Source organism: Apodemus sylvaticus, chromosome 2 (assembly GCF_947179515.1).
Source record: "Apodemus sylvaticus chromosome 2, mApoSyl1.1, whole genome shotgun sequence".
NCBI lineage: Eukaryota > Metazoa > Chordata > Mammalia > Rodentia > Muridae > Apodemus > Apodemus sylvaticus.
The window spans coordinates 8,575,454-8,603,177 of record NC_067473.1 but is presented as its reverse complement, the minus strand read 5'-3'; the positions used below and the strand labels follow the sequence as shown (position 1 = coordinate 8,603,177).

The 27,724-nt window shown below is 44.8% G+C and overlaps 1 protein-coding gene across 1 annotated transcript in view; it reads right to left on the bottom strand.

The window, feature by feature from the left end:
* Positions 1-22,839, bottom strand: part of Ccdc146 (coiled-coil domain containing 146) — a 42,523-nt gene extending 19,684 nt beyond the window's left edge. The window contains exons 1-6 of the mRNA XM_052173097.1: positions 22,634-22,839; positions 12,596-12,653; positions 10,538-10,714; positions 8,954-9,027; positions 7,884-8,111; positions 6,683-6,869 (exon numbers count right to left, since the gene is read on the bottom strand). Of these exons, the coding sequence (XP_052029057.1) occupies positions 6,683-6,869; positions 7,884-8,111; positions 8,954-9,027; positions 10,538-10,615 (567 nt within the window). The 5' untranslated portion in view covers positions 10,616-10,714; positions 12,596-12,653; positions 22,634-22,839. The remainder of the gene's footprint in view (positions 1-6,682; positions 6,870-7,883; positions 8,112-8,953; positions 9,028-10,537; positions 10,715-12,595; positions 12,654-22,633) is intronic.
* Between the last annotated feature and the right edge of the window lie 4,885 nt (positions 22,840-27,724).

Below are 27,724 nucleotides of genomic sequence, written 5' to 3'. Positions count from 1 at the left end.
TGTAGCTCCTAGCTCAGGATCCTAGATGTGAATATATCACCCAGAGTAACTGCAGACATCAGGAAAATAAGAAGCGGGCCATGGAGAAAGGCTGTGGGTGGCTGTGGGTGGCAGGAGTTCCAAAGAGGGCAATAATAGGACACAGTTGTTGTGAGGGAGGAACTGGGAAAAACTTGGGGTGGAGGCTCAGTTGGAGATGGGGGCAGGGCAACTCAGAGAAAAGGGAAAGAGAGAGGGATAAATGATACCATTCATGATAGAAAAGCCATAGGGAATCATATTATTTATAAAACTATATATCACACACCATCACACACACACACACACACACACCATCACACACACACACACACACACACACACACACACATGGTGTGTGTGTGTGTGTGTGTGTGTGTTCACTGATGTTATAGTACTTGGGGATGACAATGTTCTTTCCCAAATCATAGACTATCTGCCAAAAACCCCAGTGTCAGATGGGAAACCTTTTGAGTTGCTGGTCAGAGGAGTCCAAGAGATTCCACCCCAAAATAACATAGGCCATTGCTGTTGCCCTTGGTTGCCTTTCAGAGAAAGAAGGCAAGTCTCCATTGCTGACCACATACACTTCAGATACAGGACTTGGAGGACTTGAGCTGGACCTGAGCTGGAAGCCTCCACCCCAAGAACTAGCTCTCATAGTAACAAAAGGAGCTGCCAGGGGGGAAAAGCAGTCAATAGTCTTGTGCAGATGTAATAGCTGTGAATCACAATGACCAGAATGTCAAGATATTCTGAAAGGTACAATAGTGGCCTATATCCTGGGGTGGTCACAGCTACCCCATTAGACTTAAGACCCTCAATAGGAGGGAATTCATGCCTGTTTCATGACTACTCATGACTGATGAGGTCACCGACCCAGAGGAAAACCTATGGCCACCCCTTTCCTAAGCCAGGATAATTTCTAACTGCATACTAAATACTTGCCATGATAGCCACAGAGAAAGTGTGGCTCTCACCCTCATCAAGAAGCTCCTTTGTACAGCAGAGAGCATCACAGAAGGCTGCAGCTAGCTAGGCTGCAGTGAACACCCAAGTGAGGGGTGCACAGGCGATAGATACATCTGCAGCACAACCCTCCATCTGAGGCTCAGGGGAAGAGGCCAGAAAGACTGTGACAGCCAGAAGACCAGGACATCTGTAACATAAGGACTTCTAAAAAGAGTTTTGAATTGAAGACACAAAAAATAGAGGGAGGAGGGAGGATTGAGGACGGGTGGATCTGGGGGAGTTGGAGGGAAGAATGGGGATGAATACAGTTAGAATATGTGGCAAATCCTCAAAGAAGCAATACAAACATATTTATAAAAAGGCAAAGCCAGCCGAGCTGGTCATCACTTTCTTGTGGAATGGTCATCTTGTGACCACTGAGAAGAAATACAGTAAAGATGGCCAAGAGAGCGCTAAAAGAATTCTGAGCTTTTTTTTTTTTTTTTTTTGTGATGTGCAATTACTTGATGTACCCATATCTAGACTTTTTATTATATGAACAAAATGTTCTCTTGTTTAGGAGAGTTACACTAATTTTCTGTTACTCACTGAAACCAAGCTGCAAACCTAATTGATGCCTTTTCAAAAGGAAATCTTCTAACAGTCATCTCCAAAGCATGCTAAAGGTCATGCTGAAGTCTCCACTGAGGTGTCAGAAAAATATCTTCTCAATTTTAGGATCAAAGATGATTTAAAACAGTGATGAGTAATTTTGAGCCCCAGATTGCATATATCTTTAAGTTTTATATCATTGTGTATGTTTAGTTCCTAGATTTGGGTTTTATTTCATGTTTTTAAAATGTATTCATTGTACCCATGCAGTAGACATACACAGAATAATTAAGAGAAACCTTTTCTGCTCCACCTTTGCTGCCAGTGTTGCTCCCTAGAAGGTTCTGTTAATGATTGGGCAATGTTCTTACAGATATTGTCAGTGCAGGAGGAACGAGTCATGCTGTTGTAAAAGTTAGGATGTTAGACATGTTCTCTTGCAGTAAACGTTCCAGTTGAGACCAGGGAACCTCAGTATACAGTGTAATAGTTGGATATTTATCTGAAATCTTCCTAACATTTTTGAGACTCTGTGTTGAATTTGTGGGAAGGTCTTGTTGTAAACCAGAGACCACACAGAATCAGATAACTAAATAAAGGCTGAAGACCAGCTATAGCTTTGTGTTCACTGCTTGCTCTTCTTTTTGGACTGAATGTGAGTATGAGAAGTCCAGTGGAAGTGACTGGTCTGATGGTCTGATTGTTGCCAGATCTGGACAGCGGACAGACAAGTGGGTCATTGGATCAGAGAAGAACTTAACTGCTACTGACACTGTAGTAGTAGGGCTTGAACTCAATGAGAGAAGAAGGTTCTAATGTATTTTCATTTGAGTTTTATATCCCATGGGTGCTATTTTGAATGTAATGGGTAGTTGTATCATTATATAAATAGCTTTTAATTTTTAAGAACTCAATAACTTGAGCATTCCACTGCAAACCCCACTTAGTCAAGAGCCTTTCCTCATGCTTTTGTGTGTAACCAGATAAATGTCATGAAAAGCCTTACCACTGGAAGACAGTTCCCAGTCAGCTTCAAAGTGGCCTGCTCATAGTATATTGGAGGCAGATTCCAATGAGAACAGGACAAACCAACCAACCAAATAAACAAAGGCACAAATGACAGAATCCAGGAAAAGGTAATTTGAAGAAAATAAATGGCTTTTGTGAAATACCAAAAGACAGGAAATTCTACAGAAGAAGAGCTGGAGCTGGGCTCGGGAACTCTGGCAGTCCCAGAACCTGGGAGGCTGACACAGCAAGATCACTTGTTTGAGACCAGGTCTGACTACATAGCAAACTCTGTCTCAAAAAAGCCAAAAACAAACAAAAAATAAAAAACAAAAAAACTGCAGAAAAGAGACCTCCAGGCTAGAGTTATAGTTCACCATGTAAAGTGCTTGCCTAGTATGTGTGAATCTCTAACTCAATCCCAGGTGCTGAGAACACAACAACAACATCATCATCATCATCAACAACAACAACAACGAGACACTCAGAGAACAAAGAGTTTATGGGACGGTTTCTTATGACAGCAGGATGAAAGTGAAGAGCCAGAAGGAAAAGTTGAGGTGATCAGGCTTGTAGCAGATCAAAATGACAAAATGAATGAAAAAAAAAAAAAAGGAAATTAGAGAACTCTTCCTAAGGCCCAGCGGTTACATAAGAGTGCCCCGAGAAAGACAGAATAGAGAAAAATGGAGGGGATAAAAGCAAAGACATAGCTCAAGATGGTCGAAGAACTGAGTCTCTGACAAGAGCAAAGAAAAAGGATCTACTCTTGAGAATTATCATTGCAAAATTTTAAAATTCTGGAGGCAATGAAAAGAGCCTATAAGCTTCCAGCATGGGAAAGAAAAGGTTTAAAGCAAAGAACCAAGAATCATGGCATCAAATTCTCTTTAATAGAGACTCAACAAGCTAGAAGACATCTGCTCAGTGCCTTAGTCTGAAGGCAATTATTTCTGACCTAAGATTCCACATCCAGTTAAATATTAATTTAACTGGATATGCCGATAGTGAAGGGAAAATAGTTTTCTATTATGCATTTTTTTGACACACAAGTCATTTTCCGCTCTCCATTTCTCAAGAAACTTCTAGAAATTACGCTCCCCCACAGGTAGGGAGTAATCCAAGAGAGCAAAAGAAATGCATGTGATTAGAGATCAAATAAAGAGGACAGGATGGGACATTGCAGAGGTGATACAGAAAGGGTTCCAAGATGAGTGTGGGACAGGAAGTACTTAAAGAAGGGAGACTAGTCTGCAACAGGCCGGAGGCTGCAGCAGAGAAGCAGCCATCTGGTATACCAGACAGAGCTGGCCTGCCACTCACAGCTAGGCCTTGGTATTCTGTTCAACATCAACAGTTTCAATGAATATCAACTTTAGACAAAGCCACTCTGTGATTTTGATAGAATGGGATGAAAGCAACACCACTTTCCATAATTGTTTTTTAATACAAACCAAAATATGAACATTGTCCAAGACACAAAAAATGTTATACATTCTCCACTTACAACCTTCTCTAACAACTACAGTTCTCTGCCATCTTGCCTTTTCTCTTTTCATTGCTATGATTTGTTAGTATGGTCAGTCAGAATTACTCTCATCTCCTGGTAAATTCATGACAGAGTCTCTTTCCTTAAACTCTCTCCCCAACACATACCATAAGCCCAAAGGCTGTAAGCCCTTTTCAGTACCCTGTACTGAGACTTCCACAGTTTTTTCTTTGTTGAAATGTGAAATAACTCAACTTATTCAACTATTGGTTGTTAGAGGTCATTGGCAACAATTAGAAGCCATTTCTTCAAGAAATTATGTGAAAAGATTTTCAAATGTGCTTTAATTCCTGAGGAAATGTGCACAGTTGAGGAGAGTTTGGAGTTAAACTAGTGATCACAGGGAAAACATGCCAATGAGAATCAAGATGTTCTTGAAATATCAGAAATGTACAATTTGTAGAAGAGCCAATTATGCATTTACTACCTGATACTCAGGTATGTGGAGACGTAACTTGTTCATAGCAGTATAACTACCAAATTCTGAGGTATCTAAAATTACATGACAATATTTGGTATATGGAGGGGCAAAAAAATGTGTGGTGCAGATAGGACTAAAAGAGAATCACATTGTCTTGTACAGTAAACAAACAAACAAACAAAAAAAAACCAGCTGTCTCATCTCATCTCACTTGTCACAACTGATTCTACATCCAATTAAACATTTCTTATTTATGCTTTTATGAGGAGAAAATATTTTCTATCACACATTTTCTGAAACACAGTTATTTTTCATCCTCATTCTCAGGGACCAGCAGTTGGACTAGAAGCATGTTATGCACTGTATGAAGAGATCTTTTAAGATTCATCTGAAGCAATAGCATTGGATTAAGAAAAGAACTTGCTTAAAGCCAGGGCTTCTTTCCTTCCAAGTCTCTGTGTTAAGAATTCCAATTTAACATTCTGATGTGCTGTGCTCTAGGCTAAGCAGTATCTTGTAATCAGTCAACCTTTCAATAAGAATAACTTGTGCAGTGATGTTAAAAGCATGCTTAGAGGGATTAGACTTACAAAGGTAAATGGAGTGAGGGTCTTCAAAGGCTCCATTTGAGAATAGTAAGAGTGTTAGTTCCCACCAGGCTCTACTAAGGCAAGGATGACTGTTCTATCATTTCCAATAAATCATTGAAAAGAGAAGGACAGTGTAAGCCCAACCAGTCAGTATGTTAAATGTGAAAACAGGAGCAATGAACACTGGTGAATCTAAAGAAGAAATAAAGGAGAGAGCATAGAATGTAAGCCTGTGAGTCAAAGAAACTGTTGTGTGGCCATGGTCCGAGCCTTCTCTGGGCAGAGTGTAAGAGTACGTGCTGTCTATGAGACACACATAAATAAGGATACAGAGAGGCTGAGAGGAAATCGTGCCAGGACTGGAGCTATAGACAGTTGTGAACTACCACGTGGGCACTGGGACTGAACCCTTGTCCCCTGTCCTCTGAAGAGGAGCCAGTGTTCTTAGTCGCTGAGCAATCAACACTTGAGCCCAGTAACAAGACTTCTATGCTTCAGTATTCCTCCAACCTTATAGCACTTCCATTTCATAACATCCTTCCACCACAGGCGACAGGAGACAGAAGGCCTCACGCTGGCAACGAAATGCCCTGAGCTAAAAATGGCACATCCCTTCTTCCTACAATGCACTGGCCTGACACAGTTATGTGACTTCTTAAATGCAAAGGACACAGCAATGTAAATTTTCCATGAACCTAGGAGAAGAAAACTAGGTGCACGTTAGGTTCAGACATGTCTGCTAGAGTTGTAAATGGCTATTTACTTCCGAGGTCCTGAACATCCACAGGATCCTAGAACATGGTAATTCTGAAGAGAGTGAGTAAATCAGCTGTCTCATCTGATTTAAATTCTGTGTAAATCAGCTGTCTCATCTCAGAGAGTTGACCCCATTTTCATCAAAGAATGTACCAACCCAGCCTTCAGCACAAGGAGGCAGCCCTCTGAAGGACCCTCTGCCTTTCCAGGAGCATGGGGTATGTACAGCAAATGCTGTCTGAAAGAAATGAGACTCCCAGGTAGTAAGGGAATAGAGGCAATCAGATGATACCTAATTACTTCAAGCATCCTCTGACTAGAGTCCACTTCTGGTGGTGTACAGAACTAGTCAGGCAGATTAATACTGGGTCATTTAGCTAATAGTCCAGATGTCCAACTGACTGTAGACATTTATGCAATCAGATCTGCTCCTTAACTGCCAGATCTGACTCTTTAAACCCATAAATTTAGCTTAGCCCTACTGTATGCACTATACACTATATACTATATACTGTATACAGGCCTATTATCTAGGTTCTTTCCAAATTGGCTGGACCAATTACCTCTTCCAATCAAAACAAAACATTTGGCCAGTCTTGGGCTAGAAAAAGAGGTGGAGAATATTACAGGGCTACCAGCAGTCTAATGGGGTAACACATTTTCAAATTACCACCCCACTGTCCCTTTTTTTTCTGTTAATAACAAAAGCACAACACTTTTACTTTCATAGAGAGCCCTAAGCTTTAAAATCCGGAGGCGGTGTACTTTCATACCTACCTCTAGCAGAAGCCGCTGATTCATGGTTTGTGCCTGGGTGAGCGCATCCAAGGACACTTTCAGAAGCAGCTCTGTCTTCTTCAGATTCCGAAAATCTCGTTCTTTCTCTCTTTGCTTACGAGAAAGTTCATCATGGTAGTTCTGCTTGTCAATGAGACAGTTGCGTAGATTGATATCCAGGATCCCTCTGCTCAGATCAAGGGTGAAGATAAAAGTGACTTGTCTTACACAGTTTCCTATGCTTATCAAAGACAGCATGCTCAAGGTTACACACACTTTTTTCACATCACAGCCATACACCATAAGTGATACCCAAAGCAGCCACCTTTGTGTGTTGGTATCACTTAGAAGTATAATCTTACAAACTCCCTAAATGCAATGATAGGCTGGGAAGACATGGGCTTCAAGTTTCCTTCCTTTAAATTCTACTTTAATCTATGAAATAGAATAAAGGCCAATGGTAGAGCAATTGTCTATCAGGGCAAAGTCCCAGGTTCAACCTCTAGCACTTGAGAAAAGTCAGGGGCTAGGAGATTCTGCAGTTGGTAAAAGGCTTGCCAGACAAACATAGGGGTTGAGCTCCCTGTATCCACATAACAAGCTGTGACTGATAGAACCTGCCTGTAATCTGAGTGCTGGGGAGGCAGAGTTAGCCAGATTTCTGGAGCTCACTAGCCAGCTAGCCTAGCCTAATCAGGGAGTTCAAGGTCCTGAGGGGAAGCTCTGTCTCAAAAGACAAGGTGGATGCCACAGAGGTTGACCTCTGGGCTCTACAAGCTCAAGAATACATGTGTAAACCCCACCCACCCATACACAGACTCAGAAGTAAAATGTTCCAGCATGGGATTTCACCATGAAATCTCCCTCATTCGGAAAATGCTGGGATTATGTCAGAAATACTACTCACTGATTAGCAAATCTCTGAATTATATAGCATATTTCAGCAATATAATTCCCCATAAACTTACAGCCAACAGTGGGTTTTATTCTTAAATTCAAACCACAGAATTGAGGAAAATTTAATTAAAGAATAGGAAAAAATTCAAAGTGCTTTGGTGGTACATTTAATTAATGGCTAAAAATTGATTTAAAATTATACAGTTGTAATTGAAATAGCATACAATCGATTGATAATGTTTTGAATCTTCATGACATCATTGATTAAAATTTAGATAACAGAATGTGCAGAAATAGAAGTAACCTTTCAGCTAGCGAGGAGGCTTCATTCTCTTTGGTTATTTCCAATAGTTTCAGCAGTTGGCCATATTCTCGTTCTTTGACTTCTAGTAAGGTCCGCTTGCCCTCAACTTCCTTTATTAAGTCATCCCTCTCTTCTGCAAGAGCATTGACTTTGTTTTCAAGCTTCTTTAAAGAGTCATTTAGCTCTTTCAGTTCATATTCCAGGACAACGCTTTTCTTCTCCGTTTCTCTGTAGGGAGCACACACAGCAGCAGAAGGAAGAGGGCTTATTCTGAGTTCATGCTCTCTCTACCTATTATCCGGCAAAAATATGCCAGTCACAAGTTCACTGAGTTTAGAAGCATGTCAAAGATAGGAGATACTTGGAGGTATGATGAAAAGCTTATTTCATCAACTTGAATCACATGGGAAGGGACAGGCGATAACTTCCTAGAATGCTTCTAAAACAGCCATTTTCCCATTCTCTTTTCTCCACAGAGGGCACTCTGTCACCTGCATTTTCTGCTTCCATTGTGACTAGCTTCCTGGACCAGACCTGACTCTGTTAACTTCCCTTCTGGTGATCTTGGGTCTTAGAATCACCACTGCTCCATTTTCCTGTATTCTTTTAAGAATAGCTGCTAATCATGTTATTTCTCAAGACTATTTGTATATGCAAGAATCTTACATTTCTTTTTGATCACTGAAATCCTGAGAGCTTCTCAGTAATCTTCACACCCAAGTCTACTCTGGTCAGCTGAGGGTGAATCAATGCAAAGCGAGGGGTTGCTATCATTTGGGCTGTGGTTGCCTGAGCATCGTTCAGGACCCTGAAATCCTAAATTCAGGTGGATAATCCCCAGCCTTGATGAAGTCACTCAAGGTCTCCATAGAAACATAATTTATAAGTTGAAATAGGATTATTATCACTTGCTGTATTACTTTCTTTTAAAAAGCATGATACATAGAGCCCATATGGGACCAGGATCAGGTATTTCCAAGATTATAACTTGCAAATATTAAAACATATACACACATTATTTGGGAGAGGGTACCCTAGGAGGGATTTAGGATAAAAGTGTTTAATCATACATTTTTTTGCGTGTCATTTTTTCTATCTCCTTTGTAATTTGTACAGGAACGCTTTGATGGTGGACCACGTCATCCTAGTAAAGAAATACAATCATGGTAAGTTGTGTAGTCAATTAAACAAGCAAATTAGATGAGAGAAAAATTAAATTTTATAGAATTCTTACCATCTACCCACTACACTTTTTATTTCCTCCAATATTCACACTGGCCTTATAAGGTCATTACAGTTGTTACTATCTCCAAAAGCAGATGACAGAGTAGGACAGCTACAGGAGCCCCGATGAGACTGTGGTCCGTGGCTGGCTCGTGTAATGAGATAGTACCACAGGCTCCTTGGCTCAAGGGAATGGCTTCTGTGCTTCAGTTAAAGATCTAGGGTTCTTTCTGGTGCCAGGCTAGAGCTATACAGCTGAAACAGTATCTGGCCCATCTTCTTCCTTAGCTCTGTCCTGCCCCGCTGTGAACCCCATAGATTTCTCCCACACTAAGGGCCTTAGATACTACTTCCCTGACTCAGATTGTGAAAGGGGACATGGAAAACAAAAACAAACAAAAAGCCCAAACCACATGGCCTAACAGTTGCACAGCTCATATGTCCAGGGCCAAGGTTGGAAGCTAAGCCTGTGGACCTTCATGATCTGCAAGCTGTATGCATCAGTGGGAAGGTCACTCACTGTAGGCATTGCACTGGGGGCAGTGAGAGAATAAGACCCTTCTTACCTGAGGTGCTCAGGAGACTTTGAGCTCTGGGATTGCACTTGAGTATGAGAGAGAGCTAACCACCACATAGCACTGACAGGGTGGGGTGCTGCCCTGCAGGATCTCACTTCATCCTGGAGCAAATCCAGGCTTAACAGGGCTGAAGCTTGCCAATTTGGAAGGCCCTCTTCAAGGAAAAAGCTATGACTGCTAACTTGGGTACAAGCCCTTGGGAGAGATTCCTAGATGAGATGCACCAGAAGCTGAATCTCCCTGGGTTCTTGGCAAAGAAGTCTCTTCTTAGTTCCCATATCCCCAGATAAGATGGGTGTGTGGTAACTGACTATTCCAGGGTCTTAGGGGAAAAGGTCAGAGCCAGTCAAAAGTATGTTCTAGGCCAATGAGTTGTGGAAGTTGTTCTTCAAATAACTCTAGGTTCCTTAAATTCTTTTGAGAACTATTATACGTTTCGAAATAACATTAATTGCAATTCATTACTTCCTTAAAACATTAATCTAGGTTCCTAGTCACTTCTACAGTGAAAGGAAGAGTGGAATCAAGCTTTCAAGTATCAGGCCATTCAAACAGACACAGGAGGGTTGAACATTCTGTTCCTAGTAAGAAATTGTGTGTCTGTGACCCTCACCGCAAATGTTGGAGGCCCATTTGCCAAATTAGGGCAGTATTAGGGAACTTTCACGTGTCTTTTCCCATCCAACACCCTCACGTCCTTCTTAAATTCTCAGAATTAAAGTAGCACTTGACAGAGTCCTTTGGGTCTGTGTGGCAGCTTTCAGCCACATGAAGTAGCGACTCTCCGTCCTGTGTTTTTTGTCCACACGGGCACAATGTTCAGACATCCACGGACTGTCCAGGTGTGCATACCTTTAAGCCGACCTGATACTCCATCAGTTCCTCTAGCTCCTTCTGCTCCTTCACCAGTTGCTTCTGCTTCAGGACCATGTCTTCCCGCAAGTTTTTGATCTCCAGTCGCTTCTGTATCACCTCCTTACGCAGTTCCTCTGTACTTTCTCTCAAGAGCTTTGTCTTCTTCTCCAACTCCTTGAAAAGTCATGAAGATGGCCAGTTAGACAGTCCAGGTGAAGGCTCGTCTACTTAAAAATGAAACTAAAACCAACCCCATTCACCATGTTCACTGTGCATGTTTGAAGACTCGTGACTCCAGGAAGTTAGGGGAACTTATGGTGCCTGATACCTTTGGCCACAGCATGCAATTATACCATGTTAACTAAGCATGTGGCAGTTTTGAAGTACTTTTTAAAGTTGAGAGCTTCATGTTTTAAATGTTTTGTGTTAGTTTTTATTTCATACTAATAAGCACTGTGAAAATGTATGTTCTGTGTCCTTGTAGCTTTGAGATTTGACAAAGTTAAATGCAGATAATCTGTCTGTCTTGTGGCTAGCCTGAGTCTCACGTGGTAGCTAACAACGAGGCTACTGATGCTGCCTCTGCATATTCTCCTCCCCAGTGTCCGCAATCAGGTTCACAGGACACACGACTTCCTCTGTCTTATTATCTAGAGTGGGCTTGACTTACAGATGAAAGCGTCTTATACCCAGAAGGGCTATCTGCTAATAATGGCCAAGAGGATAGATTGATTAGCCTGCTCTGAGTTTTCTTTGAGATTCCTACCTATTGCTGGAAGGAGCTCAAATAAGTTACCTAAGTCTGTAACAAAAATTCAAATTCAAATTGCTCTTTCCCCTCCCCTCCCCTCCCCTCCCCTCCTCTCTCCTCCCTTTCCCTCCCTCCTCTCTCCTCCCTTCCCCTCCCCTCCTCTCCCCTCTCTTTCCCTCTCCTCCTCTCTCCTCCCTTCCCCTCCCCTCCTCTTCCCTCCCTTTCCCTCTCCTCCTCTCCCCTCTCTTTCCCTCCCTCCTCTCTCCTCCCTTTCCCTCCCTCCTCTCTCCTCCTTTTCCCTCCCCCCCTCTCCCCTCCCTTTCCCTCCCCTCCTCTCCCCTCTCTTTGCCTCCCTCCTCTCTCCTCCCTTCCCCTTCCCTCCTCTCCCCTCCTTTCCCTTCCCCTCCTCTCCCCTCCCTTTCCCTCTCCTCCTCTCCCCTCCCTTTCCCTCTCCTCTCCCCTCCTTTTCCCTCTCCTCCTCTCTCCTCCTCTCCCCTCCCTCCTCTCCCCTCCCTCCTCTCTCCTCCTCTCCCCTCCCTTCCCTCTCCTCCTCTCCCCTCTCTTCCCCTCCCTCCTCTCTCCTTCCTTCCCTTCCCCTCCTCTCCCCTCCCTTCCCCTCCCTCTTCTCTCCTCCCTTCCCTTCCCCTCCCTCTTCTCTCCTCCCTTCCCTTCCCCTCCTCTCCCCTCCCTTCCCCTCCTCTCCACTCCCCTCCTTTCCCCTCCCCTTCTCTCTCCTTCCCTCCCTCCCCTCCCCTCCTCTCCCCTCTCCTGTCTCTGTCTCCCTGTGTGTCTTTCTGTGTGTCACTGTGTGTGTGTGTGTCTGCTGTTTTGGGTCCACTAAGGTCTCAGTTACTGCTCCAGTGCCACACCTGCCTGCCGTTCACCATGAGAGCCTCTCCTAACCGGTGTAACTATAAGCTCCAAATGATATGCTTTCTTTTATATGTTGCCTTGGTCATGGTGTGACAGTGATGTATTGTCTTTATGAACCAGGTCTGAGAAGCTCAGAAAGCTCAGAGTGCGGTAACAACAGAAGAGATGTTCTTGAGGGACAAGCACAGAAACTTATTTTCTTCTAGAAACCAACCAGATACAGTGTGACCACACATCCTCACACAGATGCCAGCACAGGAAGCCTGTGGCATGCCTCCCTCACTTGTAGCTACTCACAAGTGTGTGCATCTTCCTTTGGGCGTCCGCAGTGAGTGTGGGTTATTGGGTGCTTCAAATGTTTCAGGGCGTGCTATTATTTTTAAAGGGATTTTTGAATACAGCTGAATTTAATAATAAACTCTAATACTTACTCCTGGCTTAGGTATCTTCTCGAATTCCTTTAATATGAGACTCTTTTCTTCTGTTAAACTGCCAAAAGAAAATACATGTTTGACAGAACGTACCAAAGAGCAAGCCAGCCCTTTCTGTCCAGTGCCTTCCTATTTTCTCTCTCAGCGGGGTCCCAGGCTTGTCTCCTCATGTCCTGGTGTCCTCTCTCGACGATTGGCCCTCACGTGCTTCCTCCCGCCCACACCCCAGCAGCAGCACGTACGCACCTAACACGGCAGTTCTCCGGGAATGTTATTGTAACTGTCCTGGACCGGGGACAACCCTGTGGACTGGGACTCCTCCCAGGCAGGCTCTGGACCTTTTCCTCTCTACATATTTCTGCCTCAGATTCCTACTGGGGCCTTGCAAAGGCTCTGCCTTGCCTGCCCCTACCCTCGTCCCTGATACTCAACCCTCCTTCAGTTCAATGATTTTAGCAACATAAACAAGATCCCATCAACTTTCTGCTCGACAACATCTAGTCAAACCTGGACCAAGCTGAAACTCTGCGTCATCTGCCTCTCCTCTTGCTGCTTGCCATACTTCCCGCTGGCCAACTTGGTCTTCCTAAATCTGTTCCAACCTCAGGCTCTCTGGCCTGCCTGACGCATCTGCCTGGCTTACTCTGGGTCATCCTACTAACTCAGTACTAACAATCCCCACCAGGTTTGTTTTACTCTTCTACTCTTCTATGTAGTGCTTCTCGATGCCTGGTATTTTGTCATGTGTTAGCTCTGCAAGGACAGAGACTTTGCCCTGTTTACACTGCGCCACCATTGCTAGAAGATCCTTGGCCCTCAATAGTTAGTAGCAGGAATAGAGCTGCTGGCTGAAGTTGGTTTAATTCCTATTTGCATTCTTTGGAACATATAATTTGCATACCAAGTGAGGATAAAGAGGCACACGGGGAAGTGGAGCTGCCCACAGGATGACCCAGAGCTTCATGTTATTTACATCTGACTCGGGAAAGTACCTCGGACATCCTGTAGGGAAGACCCTGCAGGTGTTCACGGCTGTGCAGAAGGGTCATCCCAAGAGCTCCCACATTCTACATGACATTTGTATTCCTCAGGGGTGTTACTACAGAGAAGTGCCACTCAGGGAGATGTGGAGCGTTGGAGCAGAGGCTAAGCAGAGGCCGGTGGAGCATGGATGCTGAGGAAGGACGTGATTCAGGTGGACGGTACATGAGGAACTCGAGATCAAGGCTTTCCAACATTGTCTCCATCCCAAATCATTAACAACCACGCATGAAATCATAAGAACAGTAGGCATGTTCATCTACACTTCTCCCTACTAGTCATTCAGCCAAGTTCATACTCTACCTTTAGCCCCTGTGACAAACACACTTTGTATCTGTCATAGCCTTCCCCCTTCCTGAATATGTAGGAAGATTGCATTTTATAGCTTCCCTTGCGTTTGGACTGGGGACAATGGAAGGTGACCGTCACCTGCCTTCCCAGCCACACTGAATGGAAACCACTTGGCAAGCACACAGGATGGGGCTGTTCAACTCTCACTGAACTGTGTCAGTTCACAGAAACACACTTTTCCCTCCCCCCCTCCCTTTTAAAGATAGGGCCACTCCCAACCAAAGAGCATACACAGGCAGGTCCAAAACCCCCGGCACATATGTAGCAACAGCCTTGTCTGACCTTAGTGGGAAAAGATGCGCCTAATCCTGTAGAGACTTGATGCCCCAAGGTTGGGGGGACTACCTAGGGAGGGCCTCCCCTCAGAGGTGAAGAGGAGGGGGTGAGGGGAAGAACTCTGAGAGGGGGGAATCAGGAGGGGGTAATAGTTGGGATATAAATGAATAAAATAATTACATAATAATAAATAATGATAACAAAGATAGGGCTTCTCTATAACCCCGGCTGTTCTGGAACTTGCTACACAGGCCAGGCTGGCCTTGAACTCACAGAGACCCACCTGACTCTGCCTTCTGAGTGCTGGGATTAAAGGTATGTGCCATCATACCAGGTCAGAAACACACTTTCATCTTCCTCTACAGGAAGATTTATGTACTATTGTTGTTGCCTGACTACCCTGGAGTCTAAAGTTTTTATTCCCCTTTCTGTTCCAAATTTTCGGTGACAAGCGATGGCTTCCAAGTCAGTCTCTCCAGACTAGAGCTTCCTTGGAATGGCAAGTTTTCACTTCTCAACACTTAGTAGACAAAGCCAGACTGTTCCAGTTACATTCCCTCTGAAGCCTCACATTTTCTGCTGCACCTCGTTTCCAAGCGCATGAGCTTGGGAGTTACTCCAGCGTCTTCTCTACTTCTTGCCTCATTTGCAGGGTCAGAGCTTTGTGCTGCTGCTCCATGGGATTCTCAGGTTCTCGTCTTTCACTCTCTGTTTTTCAGACAGAATATTTTCTATTTATCTTGGAGTCACTGACTTTTCTTACTTTCAATCTTCTGGTCCACACTTCGGTTGATTGTTTAAATTTTCAGTTATTGTATTTCTCAGTTCTAAAATCCTTACTTGAACCACTTAGAAGTATTCTATTTGGCTGCATCTAAGACTGTATTTTGGGGATGACTTTTGTAGTGAAAAACGGAATCAGCTGGAGATGTCGTCAAGAGGCGTTCTTCATAAGCTGTGGCTTCTGAGACTTCTGCTTTTCCATTAGTTTTGATGTTTGGAGCTGTTTGTTGGTGTGTGCATGTAAAAGCTGCAGGAAGGTCTTTGTCACTCAACTCAGGAGCCTCTAGCATGCAGGCTGATGATATCTGCTGAGCCTTGCCTGGTTCTTCATGTGGGAAAACTGTTGAATGGTTATGCGATGGGATTCTGGACTTTACTTAGAGCCCAGGAAAACAGTTGATATTTTGGCTTTAGTAGATATGGTTTAGTTCAGTTCAGGTCAGGTCAAAAGCTCCAGCCAATCCTCTGGCAGCTGTGCCTTTAAGACTGGCTTGATTTTCAGCACCTTTGCATTGCTGTCTGAGGCTTTCCTGTTGAGACTCAGAGAATGGACTGACCACTTACCCAGTTCCCAAAGTTCCAGAGAGCTGTGTGGGATCAGATCTACAAACGTGCAGCTTGAGAGCAAGCCAGGAAACTCACGGGTAACTCGTTTGTGCTTACAAGGTCCTTCTCTGACCCCCTCGTTAGCAAGTTCAAAATATTTGGATTTTCCCCTGTTGGTCTTCAGGGTAACCTTGGAGGGTTTTCCAGAATCTAAGCAGCTTGGGAGAATGAAAACACCCAAGTCCAGTTGGCTCTGACTTTCTGGGTGAGAGATGGAAAATAATTCCATTTAGCACTGCCCTGCCTCTCCTAAGAAGGACTAGAGTACACGGTGAAAGGCCCGCAAAGCTCACAGTCTGGGGCCATCAGACTCACTCAAGCACTGACACTCCAGCACAGGACTGTCTAATGCTCCCCTTTCTCCAATGGCTCCATCACCTGCTACAGTATCACGGTCACAGTTCCTTCTCCATGGTGTGTTGTGTCTGGTCGGCAAGAGAACACAGCCGGATTTAAAGTATGTAGAATCACTTGGGTTGCCAAGAATGCCTGGGATACCAAACTCGATGTTTGAAACAACTTTAATTAATAGATTAGGAATTCCAACTGATAAAGAATGTATGATACAAGGCTAGGTAGATAACACAAGCAGAGAAGTGGCAAGTCCAGGGGGAAATGCAAGGACACTCTGGGGACTAAGTGTTCTTAGTAACGGAAGCAAGAAGTGCCTGCCACGGCAGACTGGCAGAAGGGGTGCGGATGAGAAGGAACCGCCGAGTCTGAGGAAGTCTCAATAGAAACATCAAAAGCAAGAGAAAAAGCATTGGAGAAAAAAAAAAACCCCTAACTTTGGGGCATAATGGGAATATCAGAGGAAAAAGAAAAGGTGGTGAAAACCAAAATACATTCCAAGCAATAACAATTGAAAATCCACTTATATTCATATTAGACAACAAATTACAGACCCAGGAAGCTTGAAGAACCCACTAGGCAACACAAATGCACCTTAAAACATAAATCAAACATAAATTATAGAACAATTAAAAATAAGAGGGAAATAAGAGTGTATAAAATTGGAGGAAAAGCATATGGCATCTACAGAGATGCAAGGGCCAGGGCAATATCCAGCATCTTTTAGAAACCATGCAGGCAGGAAACTGTCACATCCACAGCCACAGGCATGTTTCCTAGGTGATTCTGAATCCAGTCAAGTTGACAATGAAGATTGATCAACACAGTTGTTAACTCAGTCATATCAATAATCACCTTAAATGGTAATGAAAACACAGATTGTAATAATGGATAAAAATAATAGCTCCTGTATGTATAGGTTGTCTATCTAAGAAACTAGTTTTAAATCTTCATTTAATTTGTGTATATGTACGTGTGTCTGTGTTTCTATGTGTGTGCGTATACACGGTCACATGCACATGTTTGTGCGTGGGTGCCCATGGAAGAGCTGGAGTTATAGGCAGTTGTGGGCACCCAATGTGGGTGCTGGGAACTCACCGCGCATCCTCTGGAAGAACAGACCGTGCTCTTCAGCCACAGAACCCCGTCCTACATCCCTACAAATGAAAAGGAAGTGCTGGCAGACCTCGATGCAGTGGCCACTGTACTAGTTTGAGTCTCTTTAATCCGAGAGTCCAACATCTGAAATGTCCCAAGTTCAGAAACTTTTTAAGAGTTGCCATGACATCCAAGAGTTTCCAACCTCAGAATTTGGATTCAAAGAGATAATCTCCAATTACAGTTAAGGCTCTGGCATGCTTCTCTCCAAGACGGACAGACAAACGTGGGAAGTCAGTAGGGCATTAACTGAATTCCAGTAGGACAGAGCTGACCTGTCTAATACATCTGTTTTTAAATATCGACCATCACCTTCAGATTAACAAACAAAAAACGCAACAAAAAATACTGAGAATAGAGAATGGGACTAGGCGGTCGCTCTTCTGTTGATGCGACGGATACAGAAAATGAGAGCATTTAGTTACACTGTTAATTAGTAACGGAATTTACCTCACTAAGTGAGGTAACCCAGACTCAAAAGATCACTCACTAATAAGTGGATATTAGCCTGGGAAACTAGAATACCCAAAACATAATCCACGCATCAAATGAGGTACAAGAAGAATGGAGGAGGGGCCCCTGGTTCTGGAAAGACTCAGTGTAGCAGTGTAGGGCAAAACCAGAACAGGGAAGTGGGAAGGGGTGGATGGGAGGACAGGGGGAGAGAAGGGGGGTTATGTGACTTTTGGGGAGTGGGGGGCCAGAAAAGGGGAAATTATTTGAAACGTAAATAAAAAATATATCGAATAAAAAAAAGAAAATGAGAGTCCTTGTGCTTTTGTTTTGACCACTGGTGTGAGGTGACAATGGACAATGGAGATTTTAGAAGCTGCTTCAGTTAGGATTAGTCACAGTGTTCTAAATTAACTAACAGCAGGTTGATACAATCACTTGCTTACCTGCTCTCAACAACCATATTTTGAGTTCTATTTTGCACAGATTTTTTCTGCATTCACTCATCAAATGCCTTTGTCATTTCAGCCCCACCCCTCCCCCACACATTTTCTCAGCCCAAACATTAAACACCGAAGGCTTAGCTATATGACAGCTTTGGGCTGGGCAGAGCAGAGCGTGGCGCTCATACTGCATCTAACAGATCCTGCCTGTCAGCAGACCCAGGAACAAGGAGCCACAGGTAGGCATACAGCTGTGCAGCAGGTTTTATTCTAGCATGATTCATTGGTAATGATGTATATTGATGATAGTTTCAGGCTGCCTGTCACATGGGACCTAATATAAATGAGCACAGATTCAAGCTGAACTTTTTCAGGTGTGAGTATTTACCACCTGACCTTTCCCTTACACTGCTACGCAACACTTTGGGCATGCTGCCACCAGGGGGTGGTCAAGTGCTGCCAGCCACTGCTCATGAAGGAAACAATGGTAGCATGATAAAGGCTTGTAGTCTTCTCTTTAAATAAATACAAAATGGCATTTTCTTTGAACAAACAGAATGGACTGTTAAGACTGCTTGTATTTCTATTACAGACTTTCCCCTTTAAGAAACACAGACTTTTATTTCCTTTAAGAGGTGTATGCTTCTATTCTCAAAGATCATGACCTTAACACTGTGTACCAGGGATGGTCATTTCATTCTTCATGTATCCTTAGTAAAATCCTATTAACTCTGAATGCATGGTGGAGTTTATTTTTATTGAAGTTACATTATGTTTTCCTAGTTGCTAAACAGATTCCACAAGTTGTAATTGAGTTGTTTTAAGGAGTACAGGAACAGGGAGAAAGGACAGTGGCTGGCACTGCAGTTGTGGGTGAAAGAGGACAGTCAGACTGGGTAGATAGTCTGAGAAGGTGCGCTTCTAGACTGATCTCATAACCATCTCTAGTTCGGACTTACCAAAGCTGGAGGGGGCACTGTGAGAGGCTCAGATAGTCTGGTTGACCTCGAGGGAATCCTTGGGTGTATCTAGCACAAAGCCAGAGCTAAGACTACGAGTGAGACCAACTGTTACTAAATTCCAACTTGAACCAAACCCACACAGGGAGCTTGTAAGACATTCATACAGCAAGCTTTGTGGGGCTTGCCTGGCAGGGCAGGGATCAGAACCCTTGGTTCTGGGATGCGTCTGCTGTTTGGATGATATTCTCAGGTGCTTCTCTTCCTGTTACTTAAGGATTTGTCTAAGAAACATTTTTAAAAATTGTTCTAGAAAGACTGGTTAGTTTTGAGCTGAAAGTTCTCCATGAGCAAGGACTGCTTGCACTCTGCCTTCTCTTCAGTCAAGGACTCTCGGTATTGCTAAAGTCGTCCCTCCGAGGGCAAGGGACATGGGGCACACGACTGAGACAAAGCATAATGATACATTTGCGTTGGAAACGCCATCATCAAACACATTGCTTGTATATTAAATTAACATAGACATCACTTCTAATTCTTTGGGTGAGAGCAGGACACAGATTGGCCAGGTACAACAGGAATGCCAAAGAGGCATTTCAGAAAATGTCTCTGCTGAGGCCAGGGCGGAGCTGTGGTTCCTAACCCTTGACTTCTCCTAACGAGCCAGCCTGCCGGAAGGCTCAGGTCACTAGTCACTGCAGCTGAATCACGCAGGCGCCAGGACATCCCCGCACATGCTCAGCTCGAGGGTCTCCGCTCTCCGAGTCCATGACAGAGGTCGGTGATTACAGCCTTGCTTCCCCAACTGACCAAGGCTTGTCAGAACATGTCAGAGTTAGACCAAGAGACACATTGTACCGACTATCCTTATTTTAGGAATTACTGGAAACCAGGGAAACTCAAAGGGAACAGGAAAGGGGAACATTGGAGAGAATGTCGGAACTTTTATCAGAGACAGCTTTTAGAAAAATGACAACCTCCTTGGTTGCAAAATAAGCTCCCTGCAATATAATTCAACTACTTATTTATCTATATTTAAGTATGAGTTGTAAACTAAAACTGTGTAGCACAGATTAATTATTAATGAATCAAAACAATTTACTAACCATTAGCATCCATTAAAAAGCTTATTCTGTGTGAAAATAGCTGTTGGTCCTAGTGGCCATGCCTTTAATTCTAGCACCTGGGAGGCAGGGGCAGGGGCAGGGACAGAGGTAGAAAGAGGGAGAGGAGGAGGAGGAGGAGGAGGGGAAGCCACCAGCAGTGGCAGCAGCCAGGAGGAGAGAAGCCAAAGTAAAAGTGACTTGATGTTGCTCTTGCCAGTCACCAGTGACTCAGACGTCCCTGAAGATGCTGGGGTGGAGGCTGTTGGCCACTTGGGATTCTGTTATTTAGGCCCTGAATACAATGATAGTTTACTGTGCGGAACTGACAAACATCTTCTGTATATTTGGATGAATAGCTTTCTCTCATTGGCTTTGCTTATTTTTATCTATGGGTGGAAATGCCTACTTTTTTCCCCGGGAGTGTTGAGTGGATTTATTTCTGTACCACGTAATATCAAGTGTGTGGAGGCAACGGACAACACACACAAAGTCCATTATTCTTCCCTGGAATTCCCTTTGCTAACAAAATTGTTTTTATGGAAATGAGCGTATTAATTCCGGAGCTGTTGATATTTGAGGATACTAGGGGGTGTGCTCAGTGTAAAGTGCCGCATGCTTTTGACTGTTCTCATCCAGCGTCACTGGCGACACACCATCCTTTCCCTATTCTAAGGAGCTCGGCGAACAGTCTGCCTGTCTATACCTAAAAGGCAAGGAACCCTGCCCCCGGCCCCAATTCTTTTTTTCTTGGCAGGAATACTTGGAAATTTTAAACAATTTAAAAACCAGCTGACTTATGTGTTCTGTACCCTTTCACAAAATGTCACGAATTCCTATTTGCAAGACCAATGAACAGCCACCAATTGTCTTAATTTCACTATTTTCTTCGGCTGGAAGAGCGCTCACGGAAGGAGCTGGCTCTCCCTTTACAGTTCTAGCTGCAGAGTCCGAACAAGTTTAGACTGAAAGACACACAGAAAAAAAGCTGCCTGTTTTTTCTTCTTTCTGAATAGAATTCTGTTCATTAAACTGCTTCCTTCATCTGCCCCTCAGTTGAAAAAAAATAAGCAACAAGGAAAAATCTCAAGATCCGGGGTTCGCATGGTTTTTCTGGAAGCCACTCAGACGGGGCTGAATTGTGTTTGTACTGACTGAATTCTACATTCTGTCAAAAATAGCCAAAGCTGTGCCACCTTAAATAGTAACAGATTCAAGGAGGGCAGGTTCCGCTTTTCCCAGTACCCAGGCATAGCACCCAGCACATGACAACTCGAAATTACAGTCGCCATGCAGTGGGGCAACCTGGACTTCCATGGACGGAGGGGGATTTGGGAAACAGGTTCAACCCCCCCCCCCAGCCGGTACCTGCTTTCCTTCACTAAGTGACGCCCCTCTAGGTCTGGATAAGCAAATAAATATTCCACGAGGGTGTGACCTTTTCTTTAGTAAGAGGGGACAAAAGTTAACTTACAGGGTCCTGTGGCTGCTGTGTTAGAAGATAAAAGTGAAGACAGTGATCTGGGTGCCTAGCAACATGGTGCAGTCAGGAGCCACAGCCTTCCAGGAGACAGAGATGCAGGGACAAAGGAGGAAGGGCAGGAGAGCCAAGAGGCTGCCAAGTCCTTGCTCTCAGACTTTTTTTTCCCAAGCAGTTTCCAAAGCTCAAAACACGGCAGGGCTTTTAGTCTCCAGAGCGCTGTGCCCAGCACTTGTGTCATCTTCAGTGCAGGGAGCCAAGGGGGAGACTAACTGGGCTTGTAGTTGTTAGCTCAGACTCCTTGTACCTAAGTGCTTTCCCAAATTAACTTGTCATGTGGAAACAGCCTGTCACCAACAAGCAGGGAACTCACTTAGTCAGCCTGCACAGATTGTGGGACAGCAGAGGGGTCTGCAGGCGCCAGGGACTCGCCTAGTCAGCCTGCATCTACAGTGGAGGGGTCTGCAGGCGCCAGGGACTCGCCTAGTCAGCCTGCATCTACAGTGGAGGGGTCTGCAGGCGCCAGGGACTCGCCTAGTCAGCCTGCATCTACAGTGGAGGGGTCTGCAGGCGCCAGGGACTCGCCTAGTCAGCCTGCATCTACAGTGGAGGGGTCTGCAGGCGCCAGGGACTCGCCTAGTCAGCCTGCATCTACAGTGGAGGGGTCTGCAGGCGCCAGGGACTCGCCTAGTCAGCCTGCATCTACAGTGGAGGGGTCTGCAGGCGCCAGGGACTCGCCTAGTCAGCCTGCATCTACAGTGGAGGGGTCTGCAGGCGCCAGGGACTCGCCTAGTCAGCCTGCATCTACAGTGGAGGGGTCTGCAGGCGCCAGGGACTCACCTAGTCAGCCTGCATCTACAGTGCAGGGGTCTGCAGGGTGCCAGGGACTCACCTAGTCAGCCTGCAGGCGCCAGGGACTCGCCTAGTCAGCCTGCATCTACAGTGGAGGGGTCTGCAGGGCGCCAGGGACTCGCCTAGTCAGCCTGCACTGATCGTGGGGCAGTGGCGCCGTTTCCAGGGCACCAGGGCCTCACCTGTTCAGTCTGTACTGAGTGTGGTACTCCCTTTCTTGCACCGCCGTGTATTCATTTTGGTACTTGAGCAGCTGCTCCCGAAGTTTGCAGACCTCGGTGGTGAAGACATTGGGAAAGTCGTCGGCTTGCTGCAGACGGATCTGCTGCTGCTGGATCTGCTCCGTGAAGCGTTTGGCGTTCTCCAGCAGCTGCACCTCAGACTCTTGCGTGCTGGGTTCCAAGGATATTGAGATATTGACAGTGGGAAACTGCGAACCTTCAGGACCCCCGCCCTCCTTCAGGACAGTGGGGGTAGGATAGGAACGTGTCACAGCTGTGCCCACTCCCGGATTCAGTTTGATTCAGTCATACGTGGGGCTGAGTATCAGCATAGGCAAGAATGAGGCTCAGCTACTGGCCCGAGTCACCCACCCTCTAGTGGGGAGATGCACGGTCAGCTGCAGTGCCAGCTCGTAAGTTCGTCCAGAGGTCCCTAGATCCAGAGTAGGGGCAAGGAGGAAGATGTACTCCAAAGCAATGGGATATTCCCTCTGACGCTGAAGAAAGACCAGGACTCCCAAGGAAGGGAAAATAAAGAAAAGAAAGCGGGCCCTCTAATACTTCAGCAACTCATTTGTGTGTGTGTGTGAGTGTGTGTGTGTGTGTGTGTGTGTGTTTGTGTGTTTAATTCTCTAAGCACCAAGATCTTTTCTCATTAAGAACTAAGACATTAAGCACTCTTTTGACAGCCATTAGTGGGAAACTAAGAAAATTCCCCTATAAAATTATGGATATTAATCAGCTTTTAATTCTGCCCTGATGCTTGGCTAGAACAGGTCTTGACTACCACAGAAAGGAGGGTTCTTAAAAGCCCAGCTATATTCTGTGACCTTGTCTCTGTTCAGAGAAGTGGCAGAAGCTCTGGATAGATAAGAGAAATTATACTTGACCGATCCCCAAGAATATTCTAGAACTCCTGCATGCTACAAGCTAGTACTGGCTCCTGACTTGTAGTAGATGTGGCCTGTCTCAGACACCCTCACATTCGTGATCCCCCACCCTGCAGTCATGGGCAGGCCTTTGCTATTTTGTTTTAAAGCCAACACCCTCTTCTATGTGTGTATCCTATTACATGTTCTTACCAAGAAAAATCTCTTAGGTTTCAGCTCATTTGCAAAGATGTCCCACAACAGGATCGAGGCTGTCTCAGCTGAGGTGACAGGCTTCCCCTATTTTCTCAAGCTTTACTGTGTCATGTGTTTAGTGGCATCCAGCCAAACGTTTATCGGAGGTTCATATGTTCCAGGAACTATGGTAGGTGCCAGAGAGCACGCAGAGCGATACTGGTGAAAACACCTTCAGTTTCCGGGAATGGGAACGGGAGTTATTCTCTTACGCTTCAGTGCTCTTGTATGTTAATATACTGTTCATCTGGCATGACCTGGGCTCCTTACAATGACAGCTCTCCAGGCCCGAGAGTTCTTTCACATGGCGAGGAGGGCAACACAGAAGTTAGCTTCTGGTCAGAACATAGGTGGTGGTTTACATGTGTACTCGTGTGACATACAGTGTCAGTAGAAGAGAATTTACTTTCTAATGTAGTCTTGTGGAAAACTCAGTCGATATGGGCTCGGTTCCAACCCACTTCTGCCTGCCTGCGGGCCTAGCAGCAAAAACATAGAGTCTGCTTCACTGTGCTTTTCCTAAGGGCGAGAGAGAGAGAGAGAGAGAGAGAGAGAGAGAGAGAGAGAGAGAGAGAGAGAGAGAGAGAGAGGTGGGTTTTGTAACAGGTGGAGAAGGAAGTAAAGGGTCAGGAGGAGGTAAGCAGAGCAGCAGAGGGGAAGCAGCTATTTCACAACACGTGCTGGAAGCAGAAGATGTCACTACATAGCTTTGGTCCTGCACCGATAATTTGTCACTAAAGAGAAATAGCCTCAATACCCAGTGGCAAACAGTCGGCTCTGGGCAAAGCGGATGACTTATTCTGTGGATGCCCATCTTCTGACCTGCTACGGACTTGAACTTAAGCTGTCACAGAATCTACACTTCTGAATGACAGTTGGGGAGAGGTCCTCTTGTCCAAACTATCTTCAGTAGATAGTCATCATACATACATGAGCACCTACTCTGCCTGAGAACTGCGTGTGCTTGTCACCTCAAGGTTCAAGAGCTCCTTTCTCCAGGAGTGGTTCCCAGTGAGCAGTGCAAACAAGTGGGCAAGGACCCTGGCCTCATCACTTCCTGGTGGCAGAGCTGAGATGGTTTTATAGTCAGAAGTTCATGACAGTGGACCCCGTTACCCACAGCATGAGCCGCAGATGACCCCACCCCACCTGGTTTCTTCCTTTGGAGTCTCCCTTCCTTCCACATTCACAACGTCTTCTCCAGTGATTTCTCAAACCACCTGAAACTCCATTCTCCACATTTGAAGGGAAGACAAATGAAGACGGGCCCCATTCATTACAAGGAAGAGATGCAGAGACACTAAAGGTGTCTCCTTGCTGGCAGAGAGCATACCTCACCACTGTGTCATGTAGCAAGGTGTACTTGGCTTTCAGCTCTGCCATTCTGGTTCCAGGAAGCTTTCCGATGGAATGCAGCTATTGGAGAGAAGATAGGTAATCGTTAGCCACCACTGTCCTGTAATCATTAGCCTGTGGAGGAACATAGGTGATTGTGAGCCATCACTGTCATGGTGCCTGTGGAGGAACATAGGTGACTGTTAGCCATCACTGCCCTGGTGCCTGTGGAGGAACATAGGTGACTGTTAGCCATCACTGTCCATATACCTGTGGATGAAATGAAAAGACTCATATCTTCTAAAATCTCTCAGCTAATTATCAAGGCTACGTGTGCATGCAGCAATGTGGCTCCATTCAAAAGCTTCTGGTATTCAGACAGAGTAATTCCAGACTGCCTCTTATGAGATCTTTGTTTTTGAACAAGTCTTTAAACCTCTCTAGGATATTATTTCTTAGCCCAGAAACTCAAGGGATTAAATATCTTCTTGTTCTGAAAGTGTATTTCTAGGGTAAGAAAGCATTTTGGGTTGTGTGGACTACCAGGACAGCTGCTTGTTGAGAGAAGGCAGTCGTGGACAAGAGCTGGGCACAAGTCACTTTGCTCTCAGAAATGCCCTGGCAACTGAGGTTGTTGTTTTTTTTCCATCTGAAACAAAAGTTTAACAAAAGAACCTTCCCCAAGGTTTTAGTCAAAACCATCAGGACTTAAACTTCAGTGGTTCAGTTTAAGAATAATTCAAAGTCATTTCCCTTGCCAGATATCTCTGAAGACAATGTTCACTGTCTGTATCGTGAGGTATTATTTGTTTCTTTTTAATTTCTGCTAAAATGTGTCTGATTTACTCTCTGAGAAGAGAAATAATTAAGAAATATCATCCACTACAGTTTTACCCTGTTACAATCACAATGTTGAGAAGTCCCGTGGTTGAATTATAGATGTGAATAGTTTGGTACCATAGAGTAGAACTAAGGATTCAGGTCTTTCAGCACAGTCATTTTCCTCATTCCTCTAGGACAAGTCACATCATTGTGACATTGAAGGTGGATGACTGTAGAACCTTTAGTCTACCTCTTCTGCCTCCTTCTCTCCTCTCTGGCTTCCACTCAGGGATCTCACCTGGCTACCTTTCACAGCCGTTCTTTCCAGAAGCTAAACAAAGCCATGTTATGCCGGGTGTGTGAACCCTTCAAGTAGCATGTCTTAGTAGCTGGTTTTCTATTGCTGTGATAAAATACCATGACCAAAAGCAATGTGGGGAAGGGGTGGGCTTATTTCAGTTTACACTTCCAAGCTAACAATCCATCAATGGGTCAAGTCAGAGCAGAACTCCAGCAGGGCAGGAACCTGGAGGCAGGAGCTGATGCAGATGCCATGGAGGGGGGCTGCTGCCTGGCTTGCTTCCTATGGCTTGCTCAGCCTGCTTTCACATAAAATTCAGAATACTAAGCTAAGCGTGATAGCTCCCACAATGGGCTGGACCCTCCCCCACCAATCACCAACTAAGGAAATGGCCTACAGACTTGCCTATAGGGAGCACTTTTCTCAATTGGAGTTACTTTCTCTCAGATGACTCTAGTTTGTGACAAGTTGACACAAAACTGGCCAGCACACAGAATAAAATTCAGGACCCATGGATTCAAGACCCTTAGGCTCTACATGACCCTGTTTCTTTCCCAGAGCATCTCTTTCCAAGCTCCTAGTTTTCTGCATCATTGGCTGCCTTCCCCCCCCCCCCCGCCCCCACAGTCTCTGTCTTAGTCACTGGTGCATTGCTGTGCAGGGACACCATGAGCAAAAAGGCAACTCTATCATAAAGACGACATTTCATCAGGGCTTGGTGACAGTTCAGAGGGTTAGTCCACTATTGTCATGGTGAGAAGTAGACAGATATATGGTGCTATAGCTGTAGCTGAGAGCTTTACATCTTGACTTAGAGCGAGAGAGAGAGAGAGAGAGAGAGAGAGAGAGAGAGAGAGAGAATGAGAGAGACAGACAGAGACAGACAAACTAGTTCTGGCATGAGCTATTGAAACCTCCAAGCCAAGTCCTAGTGACACACCTCCCCCAACAAGACCACACTTCCCAATCCTTTCCAAACTGTTCATCAACTGGTGACCAAGCATGCAAATACATGAGCCTACGGGGGCCATTTTTATTCAAACTGCAACTGCCTCATAGATCTCTTTCCTTCTCCATAGTCTCTCTTTGACCATACTTCCCTTCCCTTCTTTATGCCAACTGTTTCTCATACCTTGGTCTAAATAGTGCCTTATGCAAAGGCCTTCTCTGATGACTCAATCTTCCTGCTTCCAGAACTATGTACTAGATAAAATACAACACATTATGATCTGCAACATATTTATGTGACTGATTTTTGTCTTTCCTAACTAGTGTAGACATCCCAGAAGGAAGGAGATGAGATTGCCTTGTTCTTCACTATATTCCTCACAGAAAAAAAGAAAAAGTTCTCTATCAAAAGTTGCTTTCAAAAGTGAAAGGAACACAAAGGCATTCCAAGATAAGCCAAAATGGAGAGAATGGTTGCAAGTAGATCTGCCTTGTGTGATATTCTAAAGCAAGTTCTCCAGG